Source organism: Asterias rubens, chromosome 12 (assembly GCF_902459465.1).
Source record: "Asterias rubens chromosome 12, eAstRub1.3, whole genome shotgun sequence".
NCBI classification, from domain to species: Eukaryota; Metazoa; Echinodermata; class Asteroidea; order Forcipulatida; family Asteriidae; genus Asterias; species Asterias rubens.
In genome coordinates this window covers 15964302-15980060 of record NC_047073.1, presented here as the reverse complement: position 1 = coordinate 15980060, position 15759 = coordinate 15964302, and the positions used below count along the sequence as shown (strand labels likewise).

The following is a 15759-nucleotide window of genomic DNA, read 5'->3' as shown; positions in this document are numbered from 1 at the left end:
GAAACTGTATTCAATAGTTTACCTTCTTGCCTGTTCCACTGGTCAGTCCCATCTGGTATTTCCTGGTACCCTGCCTTAGCAATGTTGTTATTTCCTGGGATATTTCTATGTGCAAGAACCACAGATTTCTCAGTGGACACAAGTTCCCTCTGAATGGGAGATTCTGGATCTTGTTCCGGGGTGGACAGTTCTTGGTAAGGAGAGTGGTACTGTGGGAGGAAAACTGGGGACTCGTTTGGGTCGGTGGTGAGAGGGTTTTCGTGGAAAGGCGAGTCGGTAGAGTCTGGTGAGTAAGATGCTAGAATGTCTTCGAGTTGGGACAGGCGTGGCCGAGCCAAAGTCCCTTGAACCGAGGATTGTGATATAGGAGCCTCGATCGGCACAAACCCGACCTGGACACTTTGCGTCTTCGTATACTCATTGATGTCTGTATTCCCAACTCCGACTGAAGACACAGTCATGGTGTCACAGTGCTCACAGATTCGGTCTGTTAATGTACAGTCACCAACGCCCTCCGTGATTTGGCCGGCAATCCTTGAGTCCCCAACAGCATGATCACATGTCTGAGGACCTGTGATCTCCGTACTGACTGTTTTCATGAGCGGCCGATCACAGATATTGCATAAGGGCTCGTCGATGTTGCGATCACCAACACCCATGCTAATGAGAGAAGTTTCACTGAGACCAACTCCGATAGTTTTTGTTGCGATGCTGGAACTTGTTCCAATTGTTCTCGTAGTTGATGTCGGATTTTCTGACGATCCTACTGCTACACTGCATGTGGTCAAGTTCGTGCAGCGATCACAGATTGTATCATAGACAGAGCAACTGCCAACACCGAGTGTTCTTGAATTATCAACATCGTAACTGGTAGCCACCGAGGACACCACTGGTTTTGTGACTTTCTCAATCAGATTGACTTCGACGCCAGCATCGGCAACCGTTGGAAGAGTCTTAGTGTTACAACCAACACTGGTCAGTTCTTGTTGGTCAGTGTTTATACCCATCTCTAGTCCAAGCTGTTCAGTGACTGTTCCAAACTCAGTGGTGGTTAATTCACACATTGTACTGCCATCCGTGACTTGAAGGACTTCCATTTCGGTACCAAATTCAACAGTTTCTGCACTGATCAGAGCCGATGAAGATTTGTTGGCAGTTTCCACACCTTCTTGGGCATCCATCTCTGTGCCACATTCAACAGTTTCAGCAATAATCAAAGTGGATAGCGCCTTATCGGCTGTTTCAGGCTTAAAAGCTGGCATAGCTGCCATGAGATTTTCATTCACAGACTGAACAATGATATCCTCGTCGACACATTCAACCACTAGTTGATCCACTGTATCCACAGATTGATCTGATGTTTCCACAATGCAGTCCACTCCTCGGCTAGAAACCTCTGGAGCATCTGTGTTTGTTGATCCATCACTTATCTCGCTTGTAATTGTTAATGTTGAACTCTCTACCACATCAGGAATACAGTCAACTCCTACATGTGATTGAGACGCACACTCAGTATTAGTGGATTCATGGTTGACTTCAGTAGAATCTGTTGATGTGAAATGATCCAGCGTCTCGATGATACAATCAACTCCCTGACTCGTCACCGGCACTTTCTCAGTATTCGTTGTGCAATCATTTAAAGCGACACTCTCGGTTGAAGTGAAACTATCTGTAGTTGGTACTGTAATCTGTAGGTCCACACCCACACACTGCTCCTTTAACTGTGTCGACAGCGTTGATGTGCTAGAATCTTGAACCATAATGTGAACCTCTGTTCCAAAATCCACACATTCAACGCATTCTGTGTTTGTTGCCTGAGCACAAGCAATAACAATGTCTGGGTTGGTACCGGATTCTTTCGTAACCGTCTGCGGTGCAAACTCAACAGTGTCCGTATTGCAGGCAACACTCTGCCCAGGCTTCTTCAGCACCATAGGGCCAGTATTAGTGGCGGAAATCCGTGTTTGGATGACGTCAGTGTTCAAACCGCGATCTCTGAATGATGACACCACAGGTTCCATGGAGGTAGACCGGTCTTTAAGTGTGGGATTGTCTGTATTAGTGGTGCACTCTTTATGGACTGTTCGATCGGTACCAGTTCCTTGACTTACCACATCTATCTCAGTATCTACTCCCTGCTCAACAGTGGTTATGTAAAGGGTACTTGTTTCTTGAGAACTCACTTTAGGGAGCACCATAACTGATTTATCACAAGATTCTGTCAATGAAGTGTTTATCCCAACGTGTCTGATTCTTGGCTTGGGGGCGACAGGTGGAGGTGAGAAAGAAAGATCTGGGAGGCTGTTCACCCGCTCTGCTTTCATTGCACGTTTGTAATGTTCCTGAGCTGCTACTTTTCCTTGCATATTGTTATCAGTTTCATTGGCTCTGTAATTTGGTGGCAACGAGTGTTGCCGAGAAACACTGCTCATTTGTATAATGTTTTCCTCTGCGAGAAGATCATCGTTCAAATGCTGACCGTTCCAGCCATTCACTCTAGTCTTGAGCTGATCATCGGCGCTGACATTAATACCGATCGACTTGGTCTCTGATTTCTCCACGAAGTTAACGTCCACACCAACAGATCTGGTTGCAACTGGTGCTCTTTGGACGGGGGTAACGATTGCTTTCTTGGCAGCGAGGTCCGGTTTGGCTTTGCCGATTCTCTGTAAGGCACTAACAGCAGAGATTTGAGGTTGATTGGTATTGTAATCATCATTCTGATAGCCATCTGTAAGTTCCATCTCACCCTCTGAGTTGGCATAATTGCCATCTGTGTACCCGTCACCGATCGCAATTGATCGAGAATCTGGTCTCTTGTTCTTTGACTTCAGCTGCAGCATGAGAAGTCGCTTCTCTTCCTTAAGCACCGATATTTTAACTTGGAGGACTGGGATTGCCTTGACTTGATCCTCAAGTTGTTTCAGTCGACTGAGGGCAGCTGCCATCTGCTGTCGCACTCCGGACAGAGCAGTGGTGCTAATCGAGGATGGAGTTGACCGTCCTGACGCCAAAGAGCCTTCAAGACTGTTGAAGAAAGCCTGCCCCAGCAGTGGGGATGGTGATGGCCCGTACCCATTGCTGTTTTGGTTGCTGAGAGAAGCATGTGAAAAGTTCAAGGACGAGGTGGATGAGATGGAGCTGTTTGATCCACTCTGCATTGACATTCTAAGAAGGTTCGTGGCCTGAAGGTGATGAGGAATGCCAAGGTAGTTACCTGGGTCCTCATCATCGAGTGGGTTTTCACCGGGAAGGCTCCGTCTCCTGTCCATTGCTGGTGGGATGTTATAACAGGACGACACACTCTCTGTTTCGACATCACTGAGACTTACATCGAGTGGTAGAGGCGGTAGGCTCTGTGTGTCCATAGGTATATAGCTGTTGCGGTCGTAGCTGTTGCGGTCAGGACTGTCCGAGCAGTTCCCGTCCTCACTCATATAACGCCGACGAATCAAATTAGCAAACTGGCTGTATGTGGCGGCAAATGCGGCATTCTCCTTTTCCAGGATCTTGTCAGCCTCCAGACTGTCTCTCTGCCGCTTCCACTTCTGATGTTTGGTAACGGAGACAGACCTCGGTGGGACAAGTGGAGGTGGGGGTTTAATGCTCTTCACGGCCTCGTGCCGAGGTCTTGACCGCTTGACTTTCTTGAACTTTTTAAGGTTAGCTCCAGAGGATATGTCCTGGCAAAAGTCTAGGAAGTCCAGATCAATGTGGTAGCCATATGGACAGCAGCTGCAGCGTCTTGTTGAAGAGTCTTCAACCAGGTTGTTGTTGCTTGCATTGTGGTTTTCAGATCTTTTGGTTTTACCTGTTAATAAAAAAGTACAAGACAAAAGATTTAGTATTTTGGTATGTGCATTTAAACAAATAAAAATCCTGTTGGTAAACCTGTGAACAAATAAGCAAATATTATTCATTTACAAAAACACTCAGGTGAGGTTTGCTGTTAACACCATGTGTATCTCTCTATTGAGTAGCTTTGTTTCTGAAAAGAACCGATGGTTGACAGTTTTTTTGAATGGTAGAATTGTTCTTTTTAGAACCAACTTCAGTCTTCAGTAGGTTGCTCCTTCTTACAGCCTTGAAGGCTAAACTAGGAGGTCGGTGGCCAATGACCTATCAGCTGGTGCAGCAAGAACTCAAGGTGCCAATCCAAAACAATAAACTCAATGGATGTGCCAACACAACTCAACAGAAATGTACACATGGTGTTACCGCAAACCTCATCTAAATATACACCCAACATGCTAAGTTTCAATTCCTACTTACAAGTAATGCTGCACAGTGAGTGAGAAAAACTTCCACAATATTTTGCATGTTTTCCAATTTCACTGCTGAAAAAGATTAACACCAATTTCTTGCAGACAGAGAGCCACAAGGCTGACCCATATCCATTCACTGGAAGGAAATGTCTGTCATCTTGGCTCAACCATGGACAGTTCAGCCATGGATGGTTAACTGGTTCAACAGGGCTTGAATTTTACACCAGACCCCAGGCCTGAGGCAAGTAGTTTTAATGTCTGGCTAGTTAACTGAGGACTGGACAAGCCTGCTGGACAAAATTCAGGACCTTGGGTTTTTCAATTGAATAACGATACCTCACTGTGTAATATGGTGCTCTAATGTGGACTTTCAGTCCGATACTGAAGAGATACTCATAAAAACAAATCTTACATGTCTCAGTGCTTATTCAAATGTTCAAATAAACAGTTTAAGGCACTGGACACTATTGGTAATTGTCAAAGACCAGTCTTCGTACTTGGTGTATCCCATCAATAGGATAGAATAACAAGCCTGTGAAAATTTGAGCTCAATTGGTCGTCGAAGTTGTGAGAAAACGATTACAGAAAAAACGCCCTTGTTGGACGAATTTGTGTGCTTTCAGATAGGAATAAAAGACTTCTAGCTAGAAGTCTTTTAATATTTTTAGTGAGAAATAACCTCTTTCTCAAAAAACTACAATACTTCAGAGGGAGTTGTTTCCCACAATGTTTTATGCCAGCTCTCCAATGCTCGTTACCAAGTCAGTTTTTAAGTTAATATTTTAGTAATTACCAAACGTGTACCTTCCCTTTAAATGCATTCATGTACATGTACAATATATGTGTACATTTTTCTCATTTTGATTCTGGTGTGAAAAAACAATTCTGGTCCAGTAAACATTCAGCAACAAGCAGCATGGTCTTATGGATTTTAACCCCACAAATTCCTTTATGATTTACCTGCGTACATGATGTACATGTATGGTTTATACCACTAATTGCAAACATCATGTACTGAATGCTGTCAAACAAGTACACGTAACTGTATTTTTTAATATACAATGTGAAACTACATATTGTACACTTTGATAGTGTAGTATGTATCCGCCATTGTACATTGTACAAACCTACGTTTGTACGTAACAAGTCAAGAAAGCAACAAAGTTTTACTTGTTGAGCAAAAAAAAAAATCAAAACTTACTGCTAAAAAGTACAGTCAGATCAACACCCTAATCCACAAATCCAAGCAAACATTTCTGACAAACTACTTCCATCAACCAATGCCATTGCGTGTGACCTGCACAAAGAGCATAAATAAACTGGCAGCTAGCTAAGGGAAACTAGCCAAAGGGCATTACGCCGGGTGTAATTCACTACAAAGGCCATCAAGACCAAATCAGGATTCTTTAGGCTTATAGAGACAGGATACAAGTCCAGAAAAGTCAATCCACGTCTCCGGGCGAGGATGTATCCATCAATACAATAACAAAAATATCGCAATTAAATTTCATAGACACAGTGTACGCTTTCATATTTTTCGCAGCTCGGAGGGACCTTCTGGTAGGAGAGGGGGGGGGGTTGAGGTAATATAATACATCAGCATAAAGCAATGTATTCTTTGCGATCAGATACAACACTGAGAAAATAGCACTTAATCTCAGGCTGTGAAGGTAGAAACCTTCAGGAAATCTTAAGGTCAGGAGGCTGCCTTTATGTTATTGAAACCACATTTTGTTTATATCACAAGGCTCTGCAAAGGGTTTTGTTACAACTTCAAGAGTAAAGGGTAGGGCTGGTTTTCACAACCCCCCCCCCCCCTCTACAGGTGCCTGAAGCTTGGTTTGCATTAAGTGGCTTTGAAATACAGCATACTTGATGTTCACCGACATTACAAGTGTTTAAAGTCAATCAATCAAACATGGTTTACACTACAGCATTCTCCCTTAACAGTGGTCTGCACGTCCAATGCCGACTTCCCACATTTTAGTTTGTTCACAACTTTGAACTTTCACAAAAGTAATTTGAAGTCAAGTCGTGTGTTAGTACAGTGTACCAATAGAAATTGCAATAGTAGAAATCCACCCTAAATAGAAATTCAGAAAATTGGGCCCAATGTAATGGACCTATAATCCCGGCCATATCTCTTTGGGTCCCCCTGCTCCCTTTCGATGCATGGTCTTCTTCTGCGTTCCAGTCAACATTGAGCGGGGACGGGAGAGAAGGTTTTATCGTCAGGGGGAAGTGGTCAAGGAATGGTTATTGAACCGTTAGGAATGAGTGCCCCAAGCATTTTGGCCAGGATTGTAGAACTTTTGTGAACACCATGAAGGGTCTGACAAACTTATACAACTTCCAAGTATTGGTAAGATTACACATAATGTACACATTATGCATTCTTACTGTTATGTAATACTGTAGACACCACTTTGTCATGTATTTGCTTAGACCATGCTTAGACTGCCCCTAAACCAGATCTACAACACACCCCTAGTACCCCTGTTGAATTATGTCTGTCCCCTCCTCTCCCAATTTTAGAATCTGAAGAAGTTGCATGTCTGCAAGCCCAGTGTATGTACAGAATGTGAAAGCTTTTAGAGACACTGGACACTATGGTAATTGTCAAAGACCAGTCATCTCACTTGGTGTATCTCAACATAATGTATGCATAAAATAACAAACCTGTGAACATTTGAGCTAAATTGGTCGTCGAAGTTGGAAGATAGTAATGAAAAGAAAAAAATTCTTGTCACACGAAGTTGTGTGCGTTTTATGGTTGATTTCGAGACCTCAAATTCTAAACCTGAGGTCTCGAAATCAAATTCGTGGAGAAAAACAAATTTCTCGAAAACTATGTCACTCCAGAGGGAGACGTTTCTCACAATTTTTTTTACTATCAACCTCTCCCCATTACTCGTCACCAAGTAAGGTTTTATGCTAATAATTATTTTGAGTAATTACCAATCGTGTCCACTGCCTTTAAAGCATCTTCCAGTCTTGTACAACATAGAAAGACTTTAACAACCAGATTGTGGGCGATTGTGAAGCACCAAAGTCCCAATTATTGAAGAGATCTGTTTTTGTGTCCCCATTGAGTGTTGACTCACGCCAGTAGCCTAGGGATTGTGTCTAGCTGGATAAGAATGCAGTTTGAGCATTACAATGGTGTTGTCTTCCACAGAGGAACGACTAAAAGGGCAGTGTATCTACAGAATAGCAGACAAGTTATGTAGGGACTTTATCTATACACCGAGTTAGGAATGCCAACAAAATGAATCCTACAGGCTGGAGAGTTCATTCCAAATTTAACATTTAAAGAAGTTTTCGTTTCAACATGTTCAATGAAACCCGCATTTTTACATAAAGCGCTATAAACATTAGGCTATACTCTAGGCAAGGTAAGTTGATGGTTGTAACCATAATACATACATACATACATATAGGGCATTTGTATAGCGCCACTACGTCAAGAACGCAGCAATCTTCAGCAAGAATGCAGGATACAATCTTCTGTATTTTAATATTCAGTAGGCCCAGAACCACCAACACCACACAGAGAACATTTCCTCTGTTGCTCTAGCTAGTATACTGTAAGCCTTTTTGAGATATGGCGGACACACTGTACAACACTGTCAATTTGTGGTAAATTTGTGCGTATTGACCATTGAAATAGAACGTATGTTATTCAGTGAAGTGCGCATTTTAGGCGACGCCGCATTTACACATAAACCTAATGACCACCAACATGGTGAGCGTGGCATCAGTCGCGGCGTGTGACGCGCATGTATCACGTCCGCCATACCTCAAAAAGGCTTATTGAAAGATGCCTTGGTGCCCCGATAAACTGCAATTTGCAATTCAAAAACATACACGAACGGCAAGTTCTCAATTGGCCAAAGTTTCACTGCTTTTAAGCACAAACGAAAGCTTAAAACAAACCAAAATTTTCTTACAAGAATTCATGTAAGAAAAAAAAATATCATGTCACATACAACATCCTGCTAATCTTTGTTAAGCAGACTTTCTGGTATGTTACAGAATAAAAAATAATAACAGCCAACTCAAAGCAGAAGACGAGCAGAGTGTACTGTTCGGAACCTCAATGTCACATCGGATCTTCTCAGAGCCAACACTCCTCTGTTAATTTAAAAGAGTTTTTACCCATGGTACCATGGAGGTAGAAATATTTCTACCTCAATGGTTGTACCGGGCCTTATACTTCACAGAGGCAAGGAATGCAATTGCCTCCATGTCCCCGGCAATGCCTTGATGCCCTTAAAAATGCTCCAGTAGAAATGTACAATTTCCTCATATACAGGGTGCCCTACCATAGAGAAAATGCCTTGGTGCCCTTGCCCTTTCAAAAACGAAGAATACTGGCCTGTTGTACCCAACACCAACAAGTCATTGTTTTCAGTCATTTTTTTTTTTTTTTTCATACCATGCAAAGCCGCACCACCAAGTAAAAAGCAGTTGGAAACAAGCTCACAAGATGTATTCACAAAAAAAGTCAATCACAGAGCACAACTTAAATGTGCGACACTTAAAATTACTTGACAGTACATGAATGGCAAATATTGATGCACCACTCACTGACATCTGATATTAACAAAATTCTCCAAGAACATTTCTACTTACCACAACCTACAGTATGGCCATGTGCTGCTGCCACAAACCACAAAATCTGAAATCCAAACGTGAAGTGACCCAAATCCTAATATTACAGGTTTAATCCTTTCCGAACCCTGGGCCTTACTGACAAAACTTCAATGCGGGCTTAACAAACTTTCAATCCAACCAGGAATGCGTGGACGTCCCATGGACCACATCATTGGTGGTTTTGTGGTGGTGTTTTTTTTTTTCAGTATGCCCCACTCCTTCAACAGAGCTTACTCTATTGTTATGCACATGCATGGATGCTCCTAAAAGGTACGCCTACCCTGCCATACACAAAAGGCGTTTGCACTCCATGTGTAAAAGTCACTTGATATGTTGAAAAGACTCTCGCTGTTTATTTTCCAGGGAGGTTTTTGGACTCTGCAGTATTACGATGTTGATGGAAGAAAGACAACGTTTATTTGGTTCCATTCTTGAGCTGGGGTCGCCCAGTGGAGGTGTTTGTGTCCTTAAAACACTATATAAACATAGCAATGGTAGTCCACACCTCTGTGCAGTAAACAGTAATACAATACCAGGGTCATGTTGTTAGGGTTGATAAATACCCGAGGGCATATAAGTTACATTGTTTCTGACTGGAGGTGAATTCCAGCGCTTTTGTGTGTACAAATATGTAGTGCTGGATCTCTACAAACTGACTTGGGGGGGGGGGGAGATGCATATGTTTTGGGGTGGACCCAACCCCTACACAGCACCCAAACCCTCTCTCTGGTCTGGTTACGCCAACTGAGGAAAGTCAGAGAATAATATCACCTAGCCAACCCTATAAAAATATGATGGGATGGGCACTATCTTATAAAATTGACATGGTTTGTTTGTATTTTGACATGGAAATTGGAAGAGCAAACTTGAGCTTTCACAGAAGTAACTATCTGAAGGTCAATTGGTGTGTTTATGTATTTAAAGCTGATTTAATCCGCCATGCTAATAGACCTTCCAAAAATTGGGCCAATTCAATAGACACTGATTGGGTAAATACTTTTGCATAAACTGGACAGCAAGCTTTACCTGAAGCAAAATATATAATATTTGATTATAATACTTGGTTCTAAAAAATATAGCCTCCATAGAAGCTAGGTCAAGGCATTTTATAGAACATTATTATCCCCGGAGTAAGATTGATGAACATGTTGTAAAGCAACTCTAACTTCCTCAATTTCTGGGAAGCATGTTCATCCCAAGAAGCTACCAGAACCAAGGTTGCTGCTGTTGCTGGAAAATCAAGAGCCAAAGTTTTCCACCTAACTGGGTTTCAATAATGGATGATGCTCTAAATACCTGTCTACTGAATAAACACAAGCTATAAACAGCCGATACTGGAAGTGTGGGGGCATGGCAGTATGATCAACTTATTCTGGATGAATGACTTGATATCTTATTTGTTGAAGTGTAGAACAAAATACAACGTGCATGGATGCACAATGCATGCCTTCCTACCAGTAGCTAGAAAGGAAATGATAGGAAAAATACAGTGTGGACAATTTGTGAAATTCTTCATGCTCAGTTGATTGCAACCAAACACAAAACCACAAATATGTAGATCTTTTTTATTGGTTCTGATATAACTGATCAGGCTCATCAGACAGAGGTCAAAATAAAAATACAGTGAAAAGAAATTCAGTGTAACACCCAAGAAAAGCACTCTAATTTGGAAGCTTAGCACACTGTTTTTTCTTCGGTGCACATCATTGCTCAGCAGTTCATGTATGTGTGACATTTTGTTCATTTATTGTTTGCATAAGATCTATTTATTTACATAGCACAATGTAACAGTAGAAAACACCACTTCACTATTTTACTCAGTGTCGAAAAGCATAAAGTCACTAAAAAGGTTAAAGGCAAACCTTGCTAGAATATTAATGGGAGTTTTACCACGGAGGTAATACCCTTACACCTATTATGTGTGTTTACTCACTTTCCTGAGTTCTGTGAACAAATTCACAGGCATATTACTCAGGTGGGATTCGAACCCACAACTTTTGCAATTCTAGAGCAGTGTCTTTAAAAGAACTACATTGTGTAGACCACCGAGATTGGCTGGTAGCTAGTGGTAGTTCAAATGAGAAATTGTTCACTGACCTACCAATTAAGTTCACAAAGACCCAAGTCATTTTGAAAATGGCGGAGAGTGGGTTGATGTTGATGCAAACCATAAAAATGAAAATCGTAATAATTGCAGAAAACTCACAAACTGTGACCAAAACTCATCCATCCAAGCCAACCTTGAATTCCAGGAATGTCCAACTCCAATAAAAAAATAACCAGTTGAATGCCCAACAGCAAAACAACACACCCCAGCAAACAGATAAATTATATCCAACAATGGAAACAGACAACCTTACACAGACAATATATGTTTTACTGTACTTATGATTCAAAACGTCCCTGTATAAAAAATAAACAGCGACAACATAAATACAAAATATCTGAAAACCAAAGTGAAACAGAAATCACTTTCAGGTAATCCTTTTAGGAGATTAATCTTTTTTATGAACAGGGCAATTGGTAGCATGTTATCCTCCACAAAATTACACACTGTGACACACTGAATGCTGCCCTCTACTGACAAATTGCAGCAATTTATAACAAGGCTATTCCCCTTGTGTTTCCCAAACTATGTAGAGGGGAGAAACATTGAGGTAGACTTCTCAAATATCAATATACAATTTGAAAACACTATTTATAATGTGCCCAATGTGATACATTTAGTCATTATGTCAAGATATAGACTTAGAATGACGCGAAGGCCACAGAGTCATTGGCCTTTGTTGCCCTTAAAAAAGTTTTCTATAGACTTTTAGATTTTCCAGTGGAAGTAACCTTTGCAAAAATAAAAATGGCCTTGCTCTCTCAAAGATGAACATCCAGGTCTGAAAATATCATCATCAGCTGATTAACTACGGTCCCAACATCAGATGGTAATTAGCCTTTGGAGGACACAATTGAACTCAAGCAAGTCACAGCATCAGTCTTTCCCAAAACTGGCATTCAAGTTCCAATATGTGTTTGGCGGCCAACAAGCCAGGTGTGTTTAGGTGCTGTGGCGGAGTGGGTGTACACAGGCAATTGATTCACAGAGTTCATGTGGCCATGATCACACAGGTAATGGGAAAAGGATTCTTAAACCCGTGGCAATCTGGTTAACCATAAAATCCAAAATAGAAATGCTATGTTTAGAACAATTCCATATGCTGTAGAGGAGTTCGATTTTATGCCAGCCTTCCTGGATGTCATAGCAGCTTGAGCCCATGACATAATGTGGGTTTCCGTAGCTTCATCGTAAGGCCCTAAAACCACATCCAGAAACACAACCATAGCGTTAAAATAACCCCCCTCCCATTCCTCATAGTATATCAGATGTTTAAGAAGACTGCAAACACAGGCCTGGATTTTGATCTTCAATAGGCCAAAGCCATTTTCCTTTTTTGGGCCCATCCCCTCCCCAGAAATAAATAAAACGTTTAATAACACTGCAAACTCAGGCCTGGCATTTCATCTTTGAAAAATGCCATTTTCATTTTGCAAAGGACACTTCCACTGAAAAATCTTAAAGTCTATGGGAAACCTCTAGAGGCACCAAGGCCAGTACCAGAGGCAACGGAGGCAATGGCCTCCATTGTCTCTGTGACATTCCATGCCTGAACAAACTTCCAGACAGCCTGGCCGAGCTTCGAGGGCGAGTACACACCTTCTTTTCGGGGGAGATCTCTCTCATATCCAGGGCTGCCATCGGCGACACCTCTCCCCAAGGAACTCTCAGCCATCGTGATTGGAAACTTCCCAACGATGCTCTCTCAGTTACATCCTAAAAATGCGACATCTGCAGAAAAGAAAGTAAGATAGAAAAGAAAATATTATGAATTTGAAAGTATTTTTCAATATAAACCACAAGGGGAATTGACTGGGTAAATTTTGAAATGATTTTGGGGGTTGAACTAAGAATTGACTAGAGTGGTATTCGAACCAACCACCTCCGGATATGACCTCCAGCACTTTAATCCGGAGGTCGTTGGTTTTAATCCCCCTCTAGTCAATTCTTTGTTCAACCCCCAAAATCATTTGAAAGTATTTGTGACACTAACTTTCTGCTTTGATAACGGAGATCACTGTGTTGACCTTACCTCGTTCCCCAAGTTTCAGAATCATGAGATTTAAGATATAATACACAGCACAGTTTGAAGGAGAGTACAAATACATGTAAATGGTTATTGCAAGAGCGTTGCTTCACGTGCAGCTAGAAAAGTGTCAGGTTTTGGGACAGGCTGGCGCCACAACAATTTCCTTCCTCACAAATACCTCGGCCATTGATTCAGGTTTTCAGGCCAGATCACACATCACAGTTAATAGAAAGTGACATGAGTATATGGATGCATTTAGTACTTAGCCAATAGCTGCTTGTGGTCCGAAAGACTATCTTAACTGAAACAGTAAGTTACTTGTGTTAAATGACACTGCAGTTCTGGAATCACACAGCACACAGAGGCAATGGCCTATGTTGCTCTTGTCTTGGACTTGGTGCCCCTTCAAAGGTTTACCATAGACCATGAAGACTTGAGAAAAAAATCCAATAAAAATGCCTTCTGCGAAAGATTATCGGAGGGCCTTGTGGTCATGGGTCACACAAGGCATCATTTAGTACAGGCAACTTGGAGACAACCAACAGCAGTGCATGCTACAGGACCACTTTGGTAGCACAGGAGGACTTTTTCAATCAATGTCTTAAGATCCAGAAGAATGGAATCTGTTCTTCTTGGAGATTGCCTGGAACTGGTTGCTTGTAAATTCAATTTACAAGCAACCAGTTCCAGGCAATTTGCCTTTGATAACATTACCCTAAGGGACAACCATAACATTAAGAGCATGAATGTGTTAGGAGGAGGGGTTACCCAAGGGGGTTTTCGCCCATGGTACAACCTTCACGGCACGGAATCCATGGGTAAACTATGCACATCCCAGTTGCCCATATTAGGTTCCCTGGAGCTAAGGAAGGATACAGGAGGCAATAAATTAGCCTCCGTTTCTATCAAGGGCTCACACAGGCAACGCATAATTACTGCGTATTACCACATTAATCACAGCATGTGGACCCTCACATCTCCAGCAGGTGAGTTCCAGCATCTATTTTTAAGACGTCGTGTTCAAATGTCAAAAAATATTTGACACTCCCTGACAAGGGCCGATGGTTGTCGGTTAAGAGGAAAACCTTGTTTATTATTTTTCCCAACAATCCTACAAAAAATCCTGTACTCTTCTTGCGTCTAGATGATACGGTTTAATTGATGCACGCAAAACTCATTAGCAAAATGGATGAGTTTCTCAAACACTGTTAATCAGTGGCTAGCAACCCTTACATGGTGGAAACATGCTAATACATTTACTTATTTAGCTTATGTGCATAATCCAATTACAAAATTATAATTAGCGTCATCTCTTAACTGATGGAGAGTAAATTCACTAAAAGCCTGTTGTGTAAATCCCCTCTACCTTGTCATCTAAACTGGTGCTACTTTGCATTAATTGAAAAAGCAAATAAAGTTTTACAAAATGAAACAAGTGTACAGAGTCCTACTTTTGTTCTTCTTCATCTTGCTGGTTTTGAAGTAACACAAAATGTTATTATAATTTGGGGTTGAAAAAGAAACATTTACAGTACTAGAGCGGGATGTGAATCAATGACCTCTGGTACATGTATAACGTGCCAGCGCTCCACCAACTGAACTATCTAGCCCTATGTTGGCGGTCTCCCTATTTTGTATTTTTTTTTTTCGTGTTGTGTAATGCATGTACAAGAACCCAGAGTGCACTTACAGTCAAGAGAAGGGGGTCGCACGGTGCTCCTGGTTTGATTGGCAAATATTGCCACAGCACCTTGCAAACCAAACTACATAGTGCTCTCTTAGAGAATTGTCTCATAGATCAAAAGTGTAACTCAACATATCTATTCTTGCAAGACAAATATTGTAGTGCTTTTTAAAAAACATAGTGTTAAGCGTGTTTTAAATGTAAGGTGTTACATGTATGTCTCATGATGAATAAAAAAAAGCTACATACACAGTACCCTGCTAAAACTATGAAAACTAAAAAGCCTAGTGTCCCTGTGACATCTAAGGTGTTGACACCTAACAGGAAAGGATTTATCCAAAAGAGGAAGTTGAATTATACCTGATATTAGATTGAATCCCTTCCCGCCCCATACACTCTAGACAATTGGAGTCCCGACTGTATTTAAACAGGAAATTGCCACAGAAAGACAGAAGTTTAGGTGTGAACACCCAATTAAGAACAAACCTATAGATCAAATGGAAGAACATTTTAAAGGGAAGCCTCATTTGATGTGCACCTGCAAACATCCATGGTGCAACAAACAGCCGGAGCATTTGGAAATGTTGCTGTATGGGTTCAATAAAACCATTGCCCTTAATTTTTGTATTCTGGCAAGAAGGATCAGTAAGCTTGTAATTTCACTTATCTGTTCGTTGGCATTTTCACTTGCCAGTCTTTCAAACATGGATGTTTTTCAACACTGAACTAGCCAGCCGGACCACTTGGATTCAATAAAACCACATAGTTTGCTCTTAACTTTTAAAAGGCAAGCAGGAACAGTTAGCTTGTCATTTCACTAGTTGAGCCTTTCAAATGAAATAGGGATGCTTTTAAACACTGGACCAGCCAGCAAGACTGGAAAGAATTCTGATTGATCCAAAGGTGTTTTAACAGGCATTTGGCCGACAGACAACTGTTAATGATGAAGAACGCTGAACCAGCATTTGATCCAGGAAGGTGGGGCTCCATAAAGCAGACTTTTTATTTATAATAAAGT

General features: G+C 41.5%; 1 protein-coding gene across 2 annotated transcripts in view; it reads right to left on the bottom strand.

Annotated features, from left to right (window-relative positions):
* LOC117297427 (KN motif and ankyrin repeat domain-containing protein 1-like) overlaps nucleotides 1-15759 on the bottom strand; it is a 67247-nt gene that overhangs the window by 17678 nt on the left and 33810 nt on the right. For both annotated transcript variants that reach the window (XM_033780463.1, XM_033780464.1), the window contains 2 exons: nucleotides 12628-12759; nucleotides 23-3811 (listed from right to left, as the gene is read on the bottom strand). In XM_033780463.1, coding sequence (XP_033636354.1) covers nucleotides 23-3811; nucleotides 12628-12703 — 3865 coding nt within the window. In that variant the 5' untranslated portion in view covers nucleotides 12704-12759. The remainder of the gene's footprint in view (nucleotides 1-22; nucleotides 3812-12627; nucleotides 12760-15759) is intronic.